At 43.4% G+C, this 21974-nt stretch overlaps 2 protein-coding genes across 5 annotated transcripts in view; one reads left to right on the top strand and one right to left on the bottom strand.

The window, feature by feature from the left end:
* The window catches only part of STN1 (STN1 subunit of CST complex), a 36392-nt gene extending 16970 nt beyond the window's left edge, over nucleotides 1–19422 (bottom strand). Inside the window, exons 1-3 of the mRNA XM_033149739.1 lie at nucleotides 19296–19422; nucleotides 12401–12610; nucleotides 9305–9400 (exon numbers count right to left, since the gene is read on the bottom strand). Coding sequence (XP_033005630.1) covers nucleotides 9305–9400; nucleotides 12401–12533 — 229 coding nt within the window. The 5' untranslated portion in view covers nucleotides 12534–12610; nucleotides 19296–19422. The remainder of the gene's footprint in view (nucleotides 1–9304; nucleotides 9401–12400; nucleotides 12611–19295) is intronic.
* Nucleotides 19423–19861: 439 nt separating this feature from the next.
* SLK (STE20 like kinase) overlaps nucleotides 19862–21974 on the top strand; it is a 45526-nt gene continuing 43413 nt past the window's right edge. For 3 of the 4 annotated variants that reach the window (XM_033149737.1, XM_033149738.1, XM_033149735.1), the window contains exons 1-2: nucleotides 19862–19903; nucleotides 20322–21151. In XM_033149737.1, coding sequence (XP_033005628.1) covers nucleotides 21002–21151 — 150 coding nt within the window. In that variant the 5' untranslated portion in view covers nucleotides 19862–19903; nucleotides 20322–21001. The other variant, XM_033149736.1, reaches the window with a different exon arrangement.

Genomic DNA, 21974 nt, shown 5'->3' with positions numbered 1-21974 from the left:
AATAGAAAATTCTTTCCAGTAGCACCTTAGAGACCAGCTGAGTTTGTTCTTGGTATGAGTTTTCGTGTGCATGCACACTTCTTCAGATACACAGGATACAGCGATGGCCAGGTGTCGGAATACGTTTCACGGATCCGCCATGGATTCATAATTTATTGGTTATTTTATGGGTTTTTTAAGGTCTACTTTTGGTATAATTGCGCGCAAAAGTGAAAGTGAAAGCATGAATGAATAGTGTGATTCACTTACAAGATTAATCCGCCTTTATTTTGTAGATCCGGTCATGTTCAAAGCTGTTAATGAGCGTTAAACTTGCTTCCCGCCTTTTTGGAGGGCAGCAACAGTGATTTTATTGGTTAAAGTACTTATGATGATGTCACGTTTGTTCCTTAATAAAAGGCAGAGGCACCCCGCTTAGGAGAGGGGAGTAGCACGAGATCGCACGTTCTTCTTATGTTCTTTTTAGTTGGGTTTTAGTTGAAGTCAAGTTTAGTTTAAGGGGCTAGGAGCGGGCTGGACGGGTTGGATGGGTTTTTCTTTAGTTAGAGTTAGATCGCGGAAGATCATTCGGTTTAGCCTTAGTTAGGTTTTCTTTAGGTTAGCCTAGGGTTAGGCCCGCGGAAGATATTTCGGTTTTAGTTTATTTAGTTAGCCTCGCGGAAGATTGGGCGCGCAGGGTCTTTAAGTTTAGGAGAACTTAGCTTAGGGGACGAGCCTACGCGGGTTCTGCCGAAGCCACTAAAGATACTACCGGTGTCTGTCTTCCTTTGGGGTTAACGGGGGAGTAAAGTAAAATTTTAATTTTCTGTAAATCGGTCCGCCTATTCAGAGTCAGGGTACAAATTTTATTTCACGAGGCAACGTTTCTTTAAAGAAGGCAACTAGGAACTCACACACCATCAGAGTCTTCAATTGGCTTACTCATCATCCTTCAGACTGTGAGGCTTGGCCGGCGACCGTGCTCAAAAGCACGCGGAACGCTGGCCGCTTTCCCCGCAACTGGTACCTCGTGCATAACCAATCCAAGGCCGTGCACGAGGAGCTCCAGCAACCATACCCCGACAAGTGGTGCCCTCTCTGAGGCAAAGCGTAGTCAAAAATCGCTTCCACGAAGACTCCGGTTAAAGGCAACATATCGGAAGTGGCTCGGAAACAGACATTGAGAGGTGAGGTATAACGGCCCGGTTTATCTAGGATTTCGCTGCAGTAGCGCGAATCCACCGCTTGCCCAAAGTAGTGTAAATAGAAGTCGCGCGCGTGTATTTTTGCCCCAAGGGGTCCCCGGGTAGAGCGGCAAGGAGTTTAGTGTAAGCCTACGGGCAGAGTAAGGTCTTCCCTAAAGCCTACGGGTGGGAAGGGTCTGGCAAAAGCCTACGGGTGCCAGGGTTTTCGGTCAAAGCCTACGGGTAGGGCCGGTGTCTCCCGAAAAAGCCTACGGGTGGGAGGGAAAGGTTTTCTGGCAAAAGCCTACGGGTGCCAGGGTTTTCGGTCAAAGCCTACGGGTAGGGCCGGTGTCTCCCGAAAAAGCCTACGGGTGGGAGGGAAAGGTTTTCTGGCAAAAGCCTACGGGTGCCAGGGTTTTCGGTCAAAGCCTACGGGTAGGGCCGGTGTCTCCCGAAAAAGCCTACGGGTGGGAGGGAAAGGTTTTCTGGCTAAAGCCTACGGGTGCCAGGTTTTTCGGTCAAAGCCTACGGGTAGGGCCGGTAGCCCCTAGTAGAAGCCCACGGGTGGGGGCGGAGGTTTTCTGGCTAAAGCCTACGGGTGCCAGGTTTTTCGGTTAAAGCCTACGGGTAGAACCGGTGTCCCCTAGTAGAAGCCTACGGGTGGGGGAGGAAAAGTTTTGGAAAAGTGTTTAAAAAATGGGCTCCTCACTCTCAACTGCTCAAGTAAAATTTTGTGAAGACTTATTGTACCTTTTGAAAAGAAATGGTCACCCTGTCTCTGAATCAGAAGTAGAGCTTTTAGTTAAAACCATTGGGGAAATTTGTCCCTGGGTCCCTAAGGAGGGAACGAAAGATTTAGCCTCATGGGAAAGGATCGGGTTAGAATTTATGGCCAACCCGAAAATCGGAATTCCTGTACAATTAGTATGGAGCAAAGTAAGAAACTGCTTTCAACAAATCGCTCCAAGAAATATTTTGCTTAATGGAACAGTGAATTTAGGAAATACTGCTTTTAATAGTGCCCCTGTGCTGCCGCTTGCGGTTGTGCCATTTTCGGCCCCCTCGCAGCAGCCAGTTCAGGCCCCGTTGTCGTACACGCACTCGCCCTTGTCCAATTTGTCATTGCCAGATTCATTGCCGCCTGTGCCGGTGCAGCAGACGCCGTCGGCCTTTCAAGCCCCGCCGCGAACTGCCCCACCGCCAGTCGCTCAGCAGTCATCGCAGGCCTTTTACCAGCCAGCGATTTCAAGTCAGCAGCAGCCGCGGACCTCGCTCCAAGCAACGGTCCCGCTTCCTCCATCGCAAGCCGCGCTTTTGCCAGCGATCCAGCAGCAGCAGCAGCAAGCAGCCTTTTTGCCAGCAAACCCTGCTGCCCTGCAGGCCGCGCTCAAGCCAGCAGCTCCAGTTTTGCAGCAAGCTGATTTCCAATCAACAGCAATCCAAGCTTCAATGCAAGCAGCACAACAGCAATTTACCAACCCTTCAGCACCTCCAATGCCAATGCAGATTCCAAGACAAGAGCAAAGCCAAACAATGATGATCCAGATGCCAGGACTTGCAGTACAGAGCCAACAACCTTATGCTCCAACTTCAAGTCAGCCATCTTGTCTTCATCCAACTTCAAGTCAGCCATCTTGTCTTCATAGTCAGCCATCTTCAAGGCATCCAGATGTCAAAGACTCTTTAGCGCCATCTAGTGGCCCATCATTTGGAAAGCATCAAGAAGATTTAAACTCACTGATGCCACCTACAGATCCAACAGCAATGCAACCCATCTGCAGAACTCAAGCTTTAGAAGCAGCTTTGGGACAAATAGACTTTAGTGCTGATCCAATGCACATCTTTCCAGTGATTCGTGCCAATGGAGGACAACCTGCAAGATATCAAGCCATTCCTTTTGAAACACTACGTGAACTGCGAAAAGCCATACGCGAAAATGGACTTCAAGCTCCTTATACTAGAAGTTTACTTGAAGGACTGTCCACTAGTAGACTTCTGCCATCTGATTGGAAGTTGATTCTTCGCACCTTCCTGTCGCCTACAGATGCTCTTCTGTGCCTGCAAGAGTGGAAAGAAGTAGCAGCCAGACGTGCAACGCCACTTGCCACAGAAGATATGCTCACAGGATCAGGACATTACTCCAATCTCAATCAACAGCTAGCCATACCTGATGCTGCACTTGTCACCATAGCAGACATTGTAGTCAAAGCTTGGCGCAGACTACCCAATCGCACAGATGCTAGCTCAGTATCAGGATTCGCTGCAGTTAGGCAAGGTCCAAAAGAACCTTATGGGGACTTCGTGGATCGCCTGATTGTTGCAGTGGAACGCCAGATAGAAGATCGTCATGCCAGAAACATGCTGACGAAACAACTTGCCTTTGAGAATGCCAATGATGACTGCAAGAATGCCCTAACAGCAGTTGCAGCTCGTCCAGATGCCACATTGACTGAGATGCTACGCGTCTGCCAGAATGTTGGTACCCACTCCTACAAAGCACAGCTCTTGGCAGCTGCGGTACAGATGCCACGTCAAGACAGCTCTACGCCAGTCAAGAAGTGCTATGGGTGTGGAGGCGATGGGCATTTCCGGTCGCAGTGCACAACAACGCCAAGGCCTTCTGCCAAGCCGCCAGAGAGATGTCCCATCTGTCAGAAAGGATTTCATTGGGCAAATGATTGTCGCTTGAATCCACAAAACACATCACCTACCTCATCTCCAGTTCAGGGAAACGGTTCTGCGGGCCGCGCCCCGGCCCCGGTAAAACAATAGGGTGCAAGTTCAAGAACATCATGAAGGTCAACCATCCCAGAAAGGTGAACAACGCTACTCCTTATCCAGGTCATCAGGAAAAAAGAGTGATCCAGAGAGATATCTACTCTTCAGATGTCCAGAGAAAAGATGTGACCTCATCAAGCATTCAGGTTCCAGAGGTTTCATCATCTGCCTTACCTATTCAAAGGGTTCCAGTAGAGAACACAGCATTCAGTTCACCTTCTGCTGACCGCCCTTCAGTTCCAGCTGATGTCAACCCTGCTTCACAGCAAGCAATCACAGTCAAGTCTCTGATCGCAGAATTGCCCTCTACATTGAGAAAACATCCTACTGAGGTCAACCTCGCAGCACCTGAGCTTTACTCACCATTGAGTCAAGGTCAATCTGTCATCGAAGGACATTTGCCCTTGATGAAACAGCAGTGTTCAAGTTGCAGCCCAGCTGATGATCACTTTCCATGTGGCCAAAGAATACAAGTGAGTGAGCCAGCTCCCTCTTGTGGAAGCTTAAACATCACTCCAGTTAACAATGTCCACACCTTTGTGTCACCTCCAGCTTTTAAGCTCAGCCCGCCACAATCACTGCCTCGCGTCAAAGAGGAAGTTCCGTCCTGCCAGTTTGATGCACAACTGCCTGAATGTCAACAGGTTCAACAGCATCAGCAACTCTTACCAACGGAAGAACCTCAAGTTTGCCAACTCAACGCCAAGCAGCTTCAGAGTTGCCAACTTCAGCAGTGCAAAAAACCCGAAGCCAAAAAGATGTCTTCAGACACTGCCAATGAAGAACAAGAAGAATCTTCTGTCCCAGGTATACCACTCTTCTTAACAGAGGACTGTTATTTTTCAAATCCATGGTTTGCTCAGCAATTGCCAACATCCATTCGTGGTCCATTCCCAGACACCTCAATTTGCCTTATTCTGCCTAGGATGGATCGCCTCCCTGCCACAGTCACACTGACTGCAGGCCTAGTTCGAATCACAGATTCATCGCAGTTGCTGATTCCAGGATTTTCAACTGTTCCTTGTGTCCTAACAAAAGGTTTGGAAATTGCCAGACTCTATTTGCTTACTTCTACACCTACAGCTCCTGTAGACTCTTTGCCTCCTCAGGCAGCAATGGCGCTAATCAAAATTACAGAAGAACGCCCTCATCTCGTCTTAGAAATGGGTGGACGAAAAATCAAGGGTCTTCTTGATACAGGCGCAGATGTCACAGTGATCGCCAGAAAGGATTGGCCTGACCAGTGGGCAACGACTGTCACCCAGGAAGTCTTTGGAGTCGGAGGTTTCGAACCCGCCCACCAGAGCGTGCATCCGATTACCTTCCAGTCAGACTCAGGCTCCATGGTGCAGCTCCGTCCACTTGTCATGGATGTGCCTATCACCCTCTGGGGTAGAGACTTATTGTCTAAGGCAAGAACTGTTGTCCATACACATTTTTGATGTGGGCCTTTGCATCAGCGCCAGTACATGCTCTTCCACTCACCTGGAAGGAAGGACCCCCTGTATGGGTCGACCAATGGGCGCTGACGTCAGAAAAGCTCGCTGCAGCAGAGGCCCTAATCAAAGAGCTACTACACCAGGATCGCATGCAACCCCTTACTCTCCATCAGTACCTCATGGATAAAGCTCCACAGTCATTGATCTTAGAGCGTTCCCTTGATAGTCTTAAAACTGTCCTTTGCAGAAAGCCTATTGCAAAGTCCCCCTGGAAAGTTTCACTGCTTGGTAAGGTGAATTCTCCTGTCTACAAGTTCTATTCAGCAGATTCTTCAAGCACTCTCATGTCGTTCAAGTTTTCCCCTGCTCTAATGATCCAATCGCCAACCATGGGATGTTCCTTGCTATGTTCCGTGCTGTCTTTTGCATGGGCATTCTGTTGGCCGGTTTTGAATGGTACTCACCGTGCCTATAATTTGCTGCCATCACTTCTTGCAGCATACCTTTTTCCAACCAAAACCGCAAACCCTTTTCACCTGCTTTCTGTTGCTCTCTACCTGGTTGCAAATATGCTCCGCATCTCCCCAGGTATTCTTCTGGAGTATCTTTTCCTGCATCAACCAAGAACTCTACTACAGGCTCTTCAGACGGTTCCTCCTTGTGCTCAGAAGTACTGTCTTCCGCAGGGAACTCTTCACCTGAAGGTCAAGTCATGTAACCCTGCGTGGTACTTGCCAGCCTGCATCTTCAACGACAACCCCTTGTTGCTTAATCCTCTCAGCGGAGGACTGTCCTTACTTCTGCGGAAAAAACCCCTACTTCCACACCTTGTTTGTGTGTTCAATTCCATTCTTCACTTAAGAAACACGCTGGACAAACTTTGCGTGAAATTCGATGCTCCCTTTTCATCACAAGCCGTGATGTCTAACTCTGGTTGTTAGCTACTCGCTAACTTCTCAACTTCCTGTCAAATGCAGCAATTCTTCAAAAGTGCTCAACTAACAGCACCAGTTGAGTTCTGGGCAGTTTGCCTTACCCTCCTACTGCCTAGGCCTTTTGTTTGCCTCTGGGCGGCCTCTGGTTCCTGGCTGCCTAGATTTGTTCCAGTTATTCCCATACCTGCACTCATTAGCAGATCACCTTGATTTGCTTGCTTAACCTCCTTTCTTCTACAGGTATCGTTGTTTCTTCAGAGCTCGATGTTTCAGTACTTTCCTGAGCTCCATGAACTTTTCCTGAGTTCCAGGACTATTTCTTCTACATGGTCATGTGTAGTCGGAGAAGAAGACGACCGGCAACTCATTCATCGTCTTCATCCTCCTCTCCAACACCATTTTGCAGTTCTAAACCTGTCTTGTACTTTATATTGTACTTGTAAAAATTGCATATTTGCCTTTGTATGCTTCTTGAAATATCCGCCTCGCATGTTACATGTGTTTTCCTTATAGCTTGATAATTAATGATATGGATGTTTATATATGCAAAGCTTTTCTGAAATGGTTTCCATTTAGAGCGTCACAATTTTGATGATATGGAAATGTTTATGTAAGGTTAAAAACATCATCTTTGTGCAGTTCTAGTCATAGATATATTTATATATATATGTTTTATTTCAATAATCCTAAATCTCCACGTTGTGCTTGCAAAAGTTGTAGTTCAAAATGTGGTAACATTTATATTTCCTTTGGTCAAAGAATTGGTCATTCTCGGATTTGTTCAAGATATATATGTCAAGTCTGGTGGCGTCCTACCCTTTTGGTACCCCTATTTATTTTAAAGATTCCCCTTCTATATGCTACCTTTGGCAGTAAACCAGGTTCCCAGCTTTTCCCTTCACTCTGTTTCCTGCTGTTAATGGGAGACCCTTAAATCCTCATCCTGGCTGGGACACCTTTATGTAGGTAGCTTATATCCCCTCTTGTGGCGCAAACCACTTGTACGTAGGTGCTTTAAATCCCCTTTCTGGAATCGGACCCTAGTTCCCCGTTACCTGTGGTCGCTGTGGTAAGTCCAGAATCTGTCTTCCTGAAAGTTCCCTCGATTCTGTAGCCTCAGTGCCACACACCCTTTATGTTGCCTTATCCATTTTACTTAAGTTTTCCAAATAAAAAATTAAAAAAAATGGGGGAGGGGTCTGGGTAGGCCATGTAGCCCCAGCTCTAGTTATATCTTAATTTTGGGTCCCGGATCGGGACCTCTCTTATGTTTGGGCAGTCGTTATCCGTTATTTTTAATTTTGGACCTGCATCAGGTCCTCTCTTGTGTTTGGGGAGTAATTTGTTGTTTTACGCTGCACGCGAAAGTATATATGCTTATAAGATGATTTGTTGTGTTACACTACATATTGAAGTATTTATATATACCTAAAAAGGTTTACAGTGTATCGGATCGATCACTTTTTATGTTTGGCTAGTGGTTTGTTATTTTCACGACTTTATTGTTATATTATTGTACAAGTATTTCCTCTTATGAGGGGGATGGATGTTGATAGTGTTGCCAGTGTTTATATCACAGTTTTGATGTGGACACTGTTGGCACTGTTGACGCTCTGCCTTTTCATGTCGAGGTTTATATCAAAACAAATGGTAATGTTTGTGTTAGATAAATGCTTATGATATTTCTAACCTTCCTTTTTATATAACTAAATCAAAAATAATTTAATTTAAAACAAAAAAAGAAAGATGATATGTCGGAATACGTTTCACGGATCCGCCATGGATTCATAATTTATTGGTTATTTTATGGGTTTTTTAAGGTCTACTTTTGGTATAATTGCGCGCAAAAGTGAAAGTGAAAGCATGAATGAATAGTGTGATTCACTTACAAGATTAATCCGCCTTTATTTTGTAGATCCGGTCATGTTCAAAGCTGTTAATGAGCGTTAAACTTGCTTCCCGCCTTTTTGGAGGGCAGCAACAGTGATTTTATTGGTTAAAGTACTTATGATGATGTCACGTTTGTTCCTTAATAAAAGGCAGAGGCACCCCGCTTAGGAGAGGGGAGTAGCACGAGATCGCACGTTCTTCTTATGTTCTTTTTAGTTGGGTTTTAGTTGAAGTCAAGTTTAGTTTAAGGGATCAGGAGCGGGCTGGACGGGTTGGATGGGTTTTTCTTTAGTTAGAGTTAGATCGCGGAAGATCATTCGGTTTAGCCTTAGTTAGGTTTTCTTTAGGTTAGCCTAGGGTTAGGCCCGCGGAAGATATTTCGGTTTTAGTTTATTTAGTTAGCCTCGCGGAAGATTGGGCGCGCAGGGTCTTTAAGTTTAGGAGAACTTAGCTTAGGGGACGAGCCTACGCGGGTTCTGCCGAAGCCACTAAAGATACTACCGGTGTCTGTCTTCCTTTGGGGTTAACGGGGGAGTAAAGTAAAATTTTAATTTTCTGTAAATCGGTCCGCCTATTCAGAGTCAGGGTACAAATTTTATTTCACGAGGCAACGTTTCTTTAAAGAAGGCAACTAGGAACTCACACACCATCAGAGTCTTCAATTGGCTTACTCATCATCCTTCAGACTGTGAGGCTTGGCCGGCGACCGTGCTCAAAAGCACGCGGAACGCTGGCCGCTTTCCCCGCAACTGGTACCTCGTGCATAACCAATCCAAGGCCGTGCACGAGGAGCTCCAGCAACCATACCCCGACAGCCAGGGGTAGCTTTCTGCCAACTCTCATCTGGTTCCCCTATTTTGCCATTTACTGGAGCAATCAGACCTTGCCTCAACCCTACATACCTTGGTCTCTTCCAGACTGGGTTGCATGGGGTTCTCTCATTGCAGACTGATCAGAAACCTCCAGCTAGTAGTAATAGTAGTAATAGAAGTAGTAGTTGTTGTTATACTATATATAAAAGCAAACCTAATTTAAGAAGGCAGTACAGGCTAATGAGAAAAGAGAAATTTAAGAGCTAGCAGGAATAAGAATTTCTTACCTCCATAAATATACAAGGCATCTCGTTCTTTGATCAGAACCACAGTTCCAAGAATATCCACCTGCCTTATTGGATGCCTGTTGTAAAAGAATATACCTATGAAAGAAGGAGATCATTATTGATACATAGCTGAAATAAAACTGTACGTACGCTAAGTAAAGAAGGAGAATGGACTGAGGGTGGTGCCTGGCTTATAAATCCTGATGCCCACTCATTTGCTATAGGGCTAGAAAGCCCCATACGCCTTCCCAAACGCCTCTTCCATGAAAAACCACTCAAGGCTTCTTAGGAAAGGGGTGTGTGACAAATTTGCCCCCCCACCAGGTTGGCATTCTGATATTTGGCCAAAAGTGTCAATACAACATTATAATATGTCAACAAAGCAAAAAGTTGTAAGAAGTATTCATCATGCCAGTTAATGATTAAAGGCAGTAATTATTTTCAGTTTACTTAAAAAGGCCATGCCCCACTTGCTCAGATTTTGCAACCAGTAGGCTGGGAAATGCTGCTGTAGGAGTATCAGGAACCAGCATGGAAATGAAGGGTTTACTAAGGGAAACTGGAGTTTGCCAAGCAAGCAAGAAATGACAGTTTTAATAAATGAGGGTAGGTAAGGTCTGTAAGGAACATGCTGAGGAATGTTCAGCCATGGCTTTTAATTAAAAATCTTTTAAAAGAAAAGAAAGCAGTATTTATTCTTTACTTCTGTGACACAAACAGAAGAGATGCTAAATATTGAGTACACAGTGAGGGTGGGGGGACATTTTCTAAGCAGACTTTTGTTAAATTCTTTGGCTTCTGTATATCACAATTCACCTCACTTTTTCCCTTAAGCATTTTTGGAAGCAATATGCTATGTCTTGATTTCCAGTTCCATTTAACAAATATTATTCATGAAAATCTTACGTTCTTACATAAAGGAATAGGTGATGAGTCTTAAACTGCATCAGACTAAGCAAAAATAATGGTAAAAAATTATAGTTGTTTCCAACCAGGGCAGTTTTTGTCTGGCCAAGCTGCCCTGGTAATAATCATGTGAGAGATGAGCTGACAAGTAGTGGGAAAAGAGCTCTGGTTGAAGTACTATGTGAGTACGGTTATGTTACTAGGGATATAGTATCTTACGGTCAGGACCCAGGATGAATACCCTGCCATACAGGAAGGATCTCACCTCCTTTAAAAACTGACTGAGCGAGAAGGCTGGTGAATATGAAACAAAGAAACACTTCAGCATCAATCCATAATGGGAGCTGTTGATACACAAACAACTTGCCTTTTAAAGTCATCAACCATTGGGCAGAAACTAAACCAATCTCTAAATGTATGGAGACAAACAAAAAATGTGCTCTACTTCTCACCTGCAAAAAAAATCAAGTAAACAAGGAACATGTTTGTTTACAAAATGCAAGCTCAGTCACCCTACAGACACTTGTCAAAAAGGGTTGATCCAAAAAACCTAATCCATATTGGTGTCCTTAGGCTGATGGGCAATTCAATTTCTTTCACTCTTTCTGCATGGCCTAAGGCAGCATTTACATGCGATTACACTAATGCAAAGGAGTTTATGTCACTTTGAACTTCCTGCATTATTAGTCCTCAAATTAAGAAGCCCATAGCTGTAGGACAGTAATAATAGTTTAGGTCCCTATGTTCATATATTTTTGTGGCTGGTCACCTCTGACCCTCTTTGGACTGCTCTGATATTCACCTTAAATATTCAAGAAACAAAACAGCAGACTCATTCAAACAGTCAACAAGAAGAGCAGCAGATAGCAAGGTTCATCAGCTGATTGTTTACTCATAAGCATAGATGCAAAGCACAAGGCTGCAAATAGCAACTAAAGAGCAAACTATAATATACCAAATACTGTGTGGAAATCTGCAACTCCTACGCACCTTCAGATAAACTTCTACTTGTCTTAAGGGTCACCTTAAGACAGCTTAGCATGTGCAGAAGCCCAGGGAGGAGCAATTGAGTGAGCTTAAGGACATGGAGATGGAAGCATCCCCATTTCCACACTCTCCAGCTCCCCCCCCCCCATCCTCCACCCCTCCAGCCTTCCATGGGCAGCAGTCTGGGCACTGAGACTGAGGCGCAGCTCTGAGTCACTGGCTGCAAGCTCATCCAGGCTGTTGCGATCCTTCTGGCACTCCCTCAGCGCCTTTATCACGACATCTCCCTCCTGTCTGCAGCTAGTTGTACTAGTATGGCCACTCTGAGGGATAAGTGTGATGGGTCACTCCCTCCCAATGACATACGGACAATTCCAGGGACTGAATTTCTTCCCTCTTCTTTCCCCAATCCAATGGCTTCACGCTACATGAGATGGGGTGGAGGCAGATTCAAGAATATCCATAAGAGAAGGGACACTCCTCTTGATGGAGGTGCATATTGCATCCACCATTCTATTCCCTTTGCTGCTGGGGAAGGTAACAGAAGGGAGAGAAAAGTTTTTATCTGCAGCCAGATTGTCAGGCTATAGCATAGTAATGCTAGGTGTCAGGGAACTGCCACCTGGCCTGCTGAGGGGACCGAAGGGATGGTTAGGATACAGGGAGCCCCAACGCCAACTGCACAGCAGCACCTCTTCCAGCACGGAAAGCAGCCACACCTCCAGTGGGGAGGAGGAGGAGGGGGAAGGGGCAAGCCTGGCAAGGAGAGGGCTTGGGGATGCTACGGAGAGCCCCGGCACCTCATCCAGCCAGGAGCGGCAAACAGGGAGTCTGGCGGGGAGAGGGCTTGGGGATGCAACAGAGACCCTGCGCTCACCTGGCTGGTCAGGAGGGAGGCATGCCATTTCCATCGCCCCAATTGTGCAGAGGGGTGAAACGCAAGGAGGGTAGGAGGAAACTTGGGGTGCCAAAGTCCTTATGCTGGGGAAAGAGCCAGAAGGGGCTACTCCCGGATTCTGCCAGTGACTGAGACAGACATGTACTTTGAAGCTCTGCATTGGAAATATTTTGCACAATAAACCTGTAAAAAGACAGGTTGGGCTCTTGCTTTGTTACTTGTGAGGCACCACCACATGAACCTTACAGCAGGCTTCTCATTAAAACCAGTGATGTTATACATATCATAGCAATCTCATAACTCACCTGGAACCTGTTTTGATTCTCTCATTTCTTGTAGATCTTTAATGTACAGTCTTGCAAAAGCTGAAAAGATAGGATCCAGTCCCCATAACAATGAAGGGACCTCCTCTTCTGATTCTGTGGCTGCGGTGAACATTCAGACGTGAATGACGTGGCTCCAAGACCATGTATCAACCCAAGACAAGCAGAGCTTCTGACCAAATGTTTGCAAATCTGTAGGGGGAAATGTGTGTAACATAAACATTATGCTAGCTTGATCAGTTTTTATTATGATGCCTAGTTTTAAGATTTTACAGTAATTGTTGATGGTATCACAGGAATAGAAGGAGTGCTAACTGCTCCATGCATTTTATGTAGCACCTAGCCTCTGCTAAAAGGAAATAAACAAATGCTTGAGTTCATTCCTTCTGGATACAGGAAAACAGAGATGTAGTCCGAGATCAGCAATGAGGGTCTGCAACCTGCAATGTCACCTCAAGTAAGTTTATCACAAGAGGCGACATTTAGGCAAGGACTACAGGCGCATCACAGCATGCTTTGCACCCCACTGTCCAAAACCTTGCATCAATTTATAGTTGCCATCTTCCTTGCTGACAAAATTACACTATTAGTAGCAATCAGGAATACAGTGTCAGTTATTACACAATGACTAGTTTCATTATCTCCAGTGCTTTCCCTTAATTAGTTCCATCCCTGGTATGCACTCCATGCGTTGCGCAATCCTCCTGTGACCCACTGGAAAAGCAGGCATGGCTTGTGTTTGTTTTCTTTTCAATTAGAATATTTGCTACTTGTTTATATTTGAAGCTATCAAAAGAAACATATATGAAATGCAGATTTGGGAGTATCATTTCCCCCATTCCATCTTCAGTCTTTAGATCTTACTTAGTTTGAAATTTTGAGTGAATACTTGGGATGACAGTGGTATATAAACATATTACCTGCCAAATCTCAGCAATGAATTTACACAGGATATGAACGGTAGAAACCTTGTTGTTGAATGAATGGGTTACATACAACTGAGGCATACTCGAGTAGTTCCACTTTTGTCAATGGAATTTAGTCAAGTTCTTTAATTTCAATTGGTCTACTTGGAGTATGACTCGGTTGGCTACAACTCATTATGGTTTTTTAAAATGTTATTTCTACCTGCCTTGAACTGTATGAGGCTTCTTGCACTTAAAACCAAAATAATTTTTCCCAATAATTAATTTGAAATGCAATGTAATTATGAGGATCATTTTGCAATGCAAATCAATGTGAATGAAACTTTGTTGTTTAAAGCCATAGGCCACCACAATGTGACATTTATTTTTAAAGAAAATATTTCCATAGTTCATGTCACCTGTAAATTCACTGTCATGAGTGAATGAAAGCAAAGAAAATGCAGTTGCTAATGTCTGATTATGGTTCTACATTGAACTATGCATTTTGATCAATGCAGCATTAGCTGTGACTTTACAAAGCAGATTTGCTATCCAAGAGCTAGCAGGAAAAGTGTATGGAGTGATGAAATGGGTAGAAATTGTGGCACACATTTGATTTTGCAGTTTAATACCAAAAAGTTAGATGCATTAAAGGAAATATTGTGGTTCTTCCTACACATTTCCCATCTTTATTTTCTGAATTCTTAACTGGACTGGAAGTGTTTGACAAGGGCTGTTCCTTTTGCTGAGTGAGAAAGCTTGCAAGTTATAAGGTCTGTGCAGCTTGACTTTTTCAGCTAGGGAAGGAATTCAATAATGACCTACATAGACCCTGCTATGCATGCATTAGCGGCAGCAATTACCGGTAGGCATTATTGAGGACAACGGGATAATAAAGTAGCCTTAAATCCACTAAAGCTTTGAGACCTTTGTATGATTAACAGTCTTATGACTAGATTAATAGAGAACAGTTCTGCATAGTCAGAAAATCACCGTGCAATGCATATATACATAACTCTAGGTTAAGAAACCAATTTGCAGAAAGAAAACTAAAAAAATATGAATGTGGCGTAGAGAGCCAACTGTCTCTCCACCTACTGAGCATGGTTGATGAATTAGCCTTGTGTATACATATATTAGGATAGGGAAGATGTGGACAGAGAATGCTGTGGATTAGGCATAGGAAAGAGATAGAATAAAAGATGTAAGAAAAATAAAAGACTCAGAGTGAAACAAGGAAATGAGTTGGGACAAAAAAAATGGGGAGAATAAGCAAAAGAGCAGATAGTAAAAGACAAAAAATAAAATAAAAAATAGGAACCCAGATGGATCAGACTCAAAGGTTACAGTATCCTGTTAGCAGTGTCCACCCAGATACCTATGGTAAGCCTACAATCGAGGCCTAAATGCAACAGTACTCTCCACTTGTGATTCCTATCAACCGGTATTCAAAGGAATACTGCCTCCAACGGTGGTGGTAGAGCACGGTCACCTTGGCTTGTAGCCAACAATAGCTTTAGCTTTATCCTCCATGAATCTGCCTTTCAAGCCAACCAAACTGGGTTCCATCATATTGTGGCAGCTAATTCCATAGTTTAACTATACCCTGGTGAAATTCTTCCTTTTGTCTGCCCTGACTCTTCCACCATTCAGCTTCTACTATAATACAGATACAGAACAGGATAAAAACTTCTCCCTACCCTACTTTCTCCACACCATGCATAATTTTCTATCTATCTATCTATCTATCTATCTATAAAAGTCCCCAATGATGTTATTTTAGTTGCTGTATCCCTTGATCACTTTGATTGCCCTTATATATAGTGTATAGCTGTACAATATCCTCTTTGAGGTGCAGTGACCAGAATGGTACACTGTATTCCTACAGCAATCTCACCATTTATTTTAATAAAAGTAATATATTAGCAGTTTTATTTTTTATTCCTTTCCTATCAACTCCCCACATGGAAATTGTCCTTTTCATAGCTGCCACAAAGTGAGCCAATGTTTTCATTGAGCTATCAGTTACTGCTATTTTTGAACACAACAGTGTGTATTTGTCCTAACATGCATCACTTTCACTTTCACATTTCAAATTTTAATGCCCATTCCCCAGTTTGGAGATATCTTTTTGGAACTCTTCAATATCCTTTTTTGTTTTATCACCCTAAATAATTTGGTGTTATCAGAAAACTGAGCCACCTCACCCCTATGAACATGTTTTCCCCCTCCAGAAGTGACATCACAGGGGAGCAGCCACAGCTGTTACAGGATTCCATCTTCCATCAGATCCAGTCATCCTAGCCAGTGTAGTTCAGCAATCTCTGGAAGACAAGTTTCTAATCCCTGCCTTAAACAAAAGGTAGAACAGCAGTCAATTTGAATCCAACTTTTTGTCACCATCGTGGGAGAACTATAATAGTGAACACCAAAGATAGCAGAGCTTAGCAGGTAAAAGGAAGCATATGAAAAAGATTGGAATGAATAGGGAACAACAGAAACAGAAGGATAAGTGGAAAACATATTTAATCTAGTTCTTTAGTCTGTGAAAATACAAAGGTTTAAGGAGGTGGGAAATGTGACATCCCCCATCAAGTCCAGATAATAAATACTGGTAACCTTACTGGCTCAAGTGGATTTGAGAAAAACTCTATGATGAACTACAGACTGTGTATATACTTCAAACCATAAGTCTCTCAAAACAGAGACAGACAGGAACAACAAGATCAGTTTTGTGTTTTACTGCCTCCAAATAGATACCTCCAAGAACAGAGAGAAGTTAACTGATTGCATTGCAGGACGAAGATGAGATTGGTTGCCAGAAGAAATAGTGGGAGGCTGACTTTTTCATGGGAATGGAGGACTACCTTTGACTGAAGGAACAGACTTGCCTCAAAAGTTTTCACTTATAGTATTTTCAACAGAATGAAAATATTAGGGAATTATTAAATAATGTTTTTGATTATTTTGTGTTATTATTCATATAACCTTATATTAACATGCTTTATACATTATAACCTTTATATACTTTATAATCTAGAAACCTTATATGCTTTATAACCTATTTTTGTATGTACCGGTAATCAATAACTTAAAGATATAGGAATAACAGGTAAAAGAGTCTGGACAACTAGCCCTGTTTGAAGGTGGTCCATTCTAATGGGAATCTATGAATTCCAAATTCCACGGGCAGTATTTCAGGGGTTGCATTTTGTGTTTTGGAACACAGGGTAATCAGCTTAGCTGATAAAATCTCTGCTCAGACATGTTCTGATATCACAATAAAACATTTCTTTTCAATGCAATGCTGTAATGGAAAAGATTCTGCTTTTCAAATATTTAGAGAATTGCTATCAGGAACACAGGAAAATAGTTGTTTATTACTGACTCTTGTTTTATAACATAATACCATAGCAATGATTTAATCCTATATTACTGGTAATATCTATATTAAAGTTAGAGAACATGGTATTTTCAAGGTGTAAGTATGCAGCTGTGAAACCGCCTTTTTGACTGTTGGACCCGCTATTGGTCTTGTCTGCTCAATCAACAGGAGCTTGTCTTTGCATGCAGGTGATAGACAAGTTCCTAACTTACTGAAGGTTTAAGACCCATTAGCTACCCTCACCTGGTTTAGCCAACCAATCAGCCCATATTACAACGGCAGTGGTATAATTGGTCAAATTGATTTTAACTTCATAAATCATGATATTGCAAGTGGTTCTCTGGCACTTTTCACTGGAGGATTAGGTAGCCCTTTTATTTGGGCAACCAAGATTTAAAGGAAACACTTTAGCTAAATTGGGGGGGGGGGTGTTATTCATTGACCAAGTTGCATGTACTACTGTACAAGTAAAAACCCCATTGGTGGAAGCCACCTTGTTCCTGCTGAGAAATAGGTTCTTGGTTGCCCATCAAGTTTTGATGTTATCCATTGTGTCTGTATTCTGTGGATGATAGTGGGTAGGTGAAGGGTAGTAGGAAAGGGAAATACTGTATCTGAATATATATTTTATGCAGATTTGTTTTAATTCTTTTGCTGTTCTACTGACTTTTGCCTAACTAGCACACCATCTAAAATTAACCTCTACCTGTTTTGACAAGGACTGCCTAGTTTCTTTATAGTCTGGCTCTCAACTTTATAAAAATATTTACCGTATTTTCCGTGTATAAGACGGCCGGGAGTATAAGACCCCCAACTTTTCCAGTTAAAATATTGAGTTTGAGATATACTCGACCGCAGATTCTCCACCCGGCGTATAAGACGACCCCCGACTTTTGAGATGATTTCCCTGAATTAAAAAGTAGTCTTATATGCCAGAATATACAGTATATACAACTAATTCACAAAGAAAATATTGAAGTGGTTCACAACAACTAAGGATGTGTGTGCTTTACCTAAGCATGGAGACAAAACTGAGTAACACCTGGATGTTGTCTTTGCAGAGAGGGGGAAATCAGCCATTAGGTGTTTCTCCTTCCTAGGAGGCCTTGGTACAAACCTAAACCCTCCATATCAACTAAGAGAATAATTTGCAATCTGTTATCTCTTCCCACACTTCATCTTAGTACTCTTATTAGGTACAAACATGAATGGCTTGACCCACCAACCCTTTTCTCTCTCTCACTCCTCCCACCATTGAGGATTTTACCACCTACTCTGATGAAGTTATGGAGAACGTGTACACCATTTGGGGATATTTTGGTCGGCATAATACAGATGCAGCCCCAAAATGGATTTTGGAGCCCACATGGCCAGATTGTGTGAGCCATACACAACATCAGAAGGGAGAAGTAAGCTTGCCAGATGAAAACTATTTGAAAAGAGTATACTACCTCCTGGAACACTGTGAAAAAGGCTGCACTATTGCCTCTAATATGAAACTAGAATTAATTTCTGTGTAGGTCATAATGGGTGCCTTGTGCATTAAACTATTACAGTTCAGCTCTACTAAATGAACAAGAAGCAAACGTTTTCATTCAGGATAAACTAACTTATTGCAGTAAAGTTTGCTTAGTCTGTCAAACTATATTCTGATACAGTATGAACAGCTTGACAGGATAAGAGCCTTGATAAGATCTTAAATCCATCTTGTCCAGCAGCAGCCCGTTTCTATGGAATATCCACAGCTTCCATGACTTGCAACAGCTTACCCTGTTATCTGGGCTCAGGATTTAGTACAGTACAGTATTCAGAAGTGGACTGTTCCTGACGCATTGCCCATTGTTTATTTTTTATTCTTAAAAAAAAGCTACTTTCATTTTAAAGCAAAGGACCACAACCATATCTTGTGGCACTGAATTACAAAAATAATTTGTGTTCTTATGAGCACAAGAACTCTGCTAGACCAAACACGTATCTAGTCCACCCCCTAGTTTTCCACAATACGAACCGGACATCCATGGGGCCCTCAGGGCATGAGGGAAAGAGCCTTCTCCCGCTATTGCTCCCCAGCGAGTGGCACTCAAAACACACGTTGCCTCTGATCCCATACTGCAGTGTTTTTCAACCACTGTTCCGCGGCACACTAGTGTGCCGCAAGATGTTGCCTGGTGTGCCGTGGGAAAAATTGAAAAATTCAAGAGAATTGCTTTATATATAGTCAATATAGGCACAGAGTTAAAAATTTTAACATTTTCTAATGGTGGTGTGCCTCGTGATTTTTTTCATGAAACAAGTGTGCCTTTGCCCAAAAAAGGTTGAAAAACACTGCCATACTGTATGGACATAACGATCAGTAACTATCCTGTGCCTAAATTCCCCTGTCCAAACACTCCACATACACAGCCATACATGATGGAGGAAACAGGAAGCCTACCCTTTTTTCTTTCCCCTACAACAGAGCACAAAGGAATCGCCAAAAACCAATAAACCAGCACAAAAGAAGGTTGCCCCTTTTAACCTCCCCTTTTTTTTCCAAAGTGCTGTAATCTCTCCCCCTCCTCAAAACAGTTGACGCTATCCCACTTACCCGCCAAAGAGCTCGGCGCGCTCCTATTGGCTCTCCGCCGGTAACGGGCGTGTTTCCTAGGCGTCACGCGCATGGGACAGGGGAGGGGTGTCGGTGGGAGGCGAAACCGGAAGGAAGCCTACCTCAGGCGGCCGCCTTCTCTTTTAAGCTCCTCCTTCTCCGCCTTCCTCCGCCCCCGTTTACTTGAAACCCGGCTGCGTACAGGGTTGTGTATGAGAGAGAGAGGCGGGGGGGAGTCATAGTCAGCGCGAGTCCGGGAAAGAGGCATCTGGCGGAACTCGAGTGGAACCGCGCATGCGTAGTTTAGTGTCAAAGCGAGGCTGTGAGAGTAGAGCCGGGAGGAGAGCGAGTTGGGAGTGGCCTTTCTACCAGGCTCTGGCGAGGGTTGCTGAGGAGAGAGCGCGCGTGCGCGGCTGTAGTTGGGAGCGAGCGAGGGAGAGAAGCGAAGCGCAGCCGGGCTTGGGTGGTGGATGAAGGCGGGGGGAGGAGGAGAGGAAATCGGCATAAGGAGGCTTATTGCTCTGCCCCGCCCCCACAGAGGAAGTGGGAACACAGAAGGCGGCGGCGGCGGCGGCGAAGACGAAGACGCCGGATCCGTCTCGGGCCGGGTGAGAGACTAAAATGAGCTTCCCTGTGGGTCTTGGGCTCCTTTATTCGCAGCGTTTTTCCTTTCTCACTTCCTACCCCTCCAAGACTAAGAAAAGTGGGGCTTGTTTTCGTTACGACTTCTCCGGGGGGGGGAGGTCTCTTTTAGCCCAGACTCCTATGGCTTTTCTTTTCCACACAGAAGTGAAGTGGGGGGGGGGGGTTGAGAGATTTATTTCACACGCCCCCTGCTTTGTGGGGTAGCTCCACTTTATCCTTCAAAAACTCTGGTGGAGCCCCTCCCTCACGCCTTAAAGCAAAATCCATGATTGACTTTGAATTGTTGTGGGGATTGGTTAAGTGTCTTTCGGGGAGGGACCGGAGAGTTCGTGAGTTGTCAAGGCGGGACGGTCTTTCTCACTTTCTTCTTCTCTCCAACAGGCGAAACTGGCTCCCAACGCCCCTTGGATAAGGAGTCTTTTCATTTTATTTTACCCAAAACATGAAGGAGGATGTGCAGGCTTCACACTGTTGGAGTCTTGAAGCTGTTTCATCAAGGGAAAGGAGGCTTGTCCTGAAATGGTGCCTATAATCCTCGTTGCTAAATAAGTAGTATTGGAGTTGTAGGATTTGAATACGGCTGTCTGCCCTTTTGTTGTTTGGCACAAGTATCCTCCACCAGATGTTTTGCTACACCATCAAAAATATTATGCTGGTGTGTTTTTTCCAGCCCCCAGACCGCAACAACTGATGGCTGTAGACCATCAATGTACTTTATCTAGCAGCATCTTTGGGGCCTTGCCATGTACTCTGGTATGGTTATTATGAGCAAGAAATTTGTGATCAAATGATTCTTTGACTTTTAAAGCTAGAGAAATAGACTTGAAAGAAGTTCTACTTGACATTGGATTGTTGTATACTGCATCTAAAAATTAAGGTCAAAAACTCTTTTTCTGTTGCTTTGCTGGCAGCATCAAAGTTCTCACGTGACATAACTGCCGCAATTGTGTGCCTTTTATCCCTTTGGATCATAAAACAAGGAAGAAAGGTGTTGGAAAAAGCCAAACTGTTGTCTACTCTGAGGTTTTAATACAGTTTTTGAGTTAGTTTAAAAAGCAAAGATGTCATTCTTCAATTTTCGTAAGATCTTCAAGTTGGGGGGTGAGAAGAAAAAGAAGCAGTATGAGCATGTCAAGAGAGACTTAAACCCAGAGGACTATTGGGAAATTATAGGAGAACTGGGAGATGGTGCTTTTGGAAAAGTATTCAAGGTGAGAAATTTTGTTTTCTTATATTCCTGCTGTAATCCTGAAATATGAACACTGTCTTTTTCTATAACCTGTAACTTGGGTACATCTCACTTTATCATAAAAAAATTAATTATCCTTAGAATGATTTTGGTTGTTCTGTTGTTTACATCTTAGGTCAAATGTGGTTTTTCTTTTGATCATGCCAGCCTTCCAACTCTACAGTTCTTTGATTCTATGAATTGTTGCAGTTTAGAATAATAGAAATGTGAGATGGAAAAGTATTGGACCATTAATCCACCCTCTTTTTTCTTTGGTATTGCAAAGTTGTTCTTGTTGGCTGGTTTTTCTACTATAACTGGTTTTGCATTTCATTTATAAAAAATATATGCTGGATTCTCTTCATGTCACCACTGTCCTTTTTTTTACTAGATGCAGTTTGTTATGAAAGCATCGAATTAGTTTCTTTCAACAAAGTACATTGCTAGGGGGAAAACACTCAATTTTGTATGTGTTTTTCATATAACATTGTTTTTGTATGACTTCTGCAAGTACTGCTTATCACTTCAACCTTCCTTTCTCTAGATGACAAGCTGCTTTCTAAACAGTTGGCTTAGGCTTAGCAAGATCTTTATGAAGTAACTCCTAAAAGGAAGAATTCCATGCCTCATAGATACAGTACTATGCCTTTGGTTTCGCATTGCTGATTTATGGTGGTTGGGGGAATATATGTGAATATATGCAAAACAGCATTTTAAAGCATGAGCTCATCAGAGAGCATAATTGGGAGATTTGCTTATTAGAGATTGGTAAAACAAGTATGAAGTGTTTTCAGGAAAAACACACT

This window comes from Lacerta agilis, chromosome 5, assembly GCF_009819535.1.
Source record: "Lacerta agilis isolate rLacAgi1 chromosome 5, rLacAgi1.pri, whole genome shotgun sequence".
In the NCBI taxonomy this organism is placed as follows: Eukaryota; Metazoa; Chordata; class Lepidosauria; order Squamata; family Lacertidae; genus Lacerta; species Lacerta agilis.
Note: the sequence above shows the minus strand (reverse complement) of the source record. Positions and strands in the feature narration are given on the sequence as shown.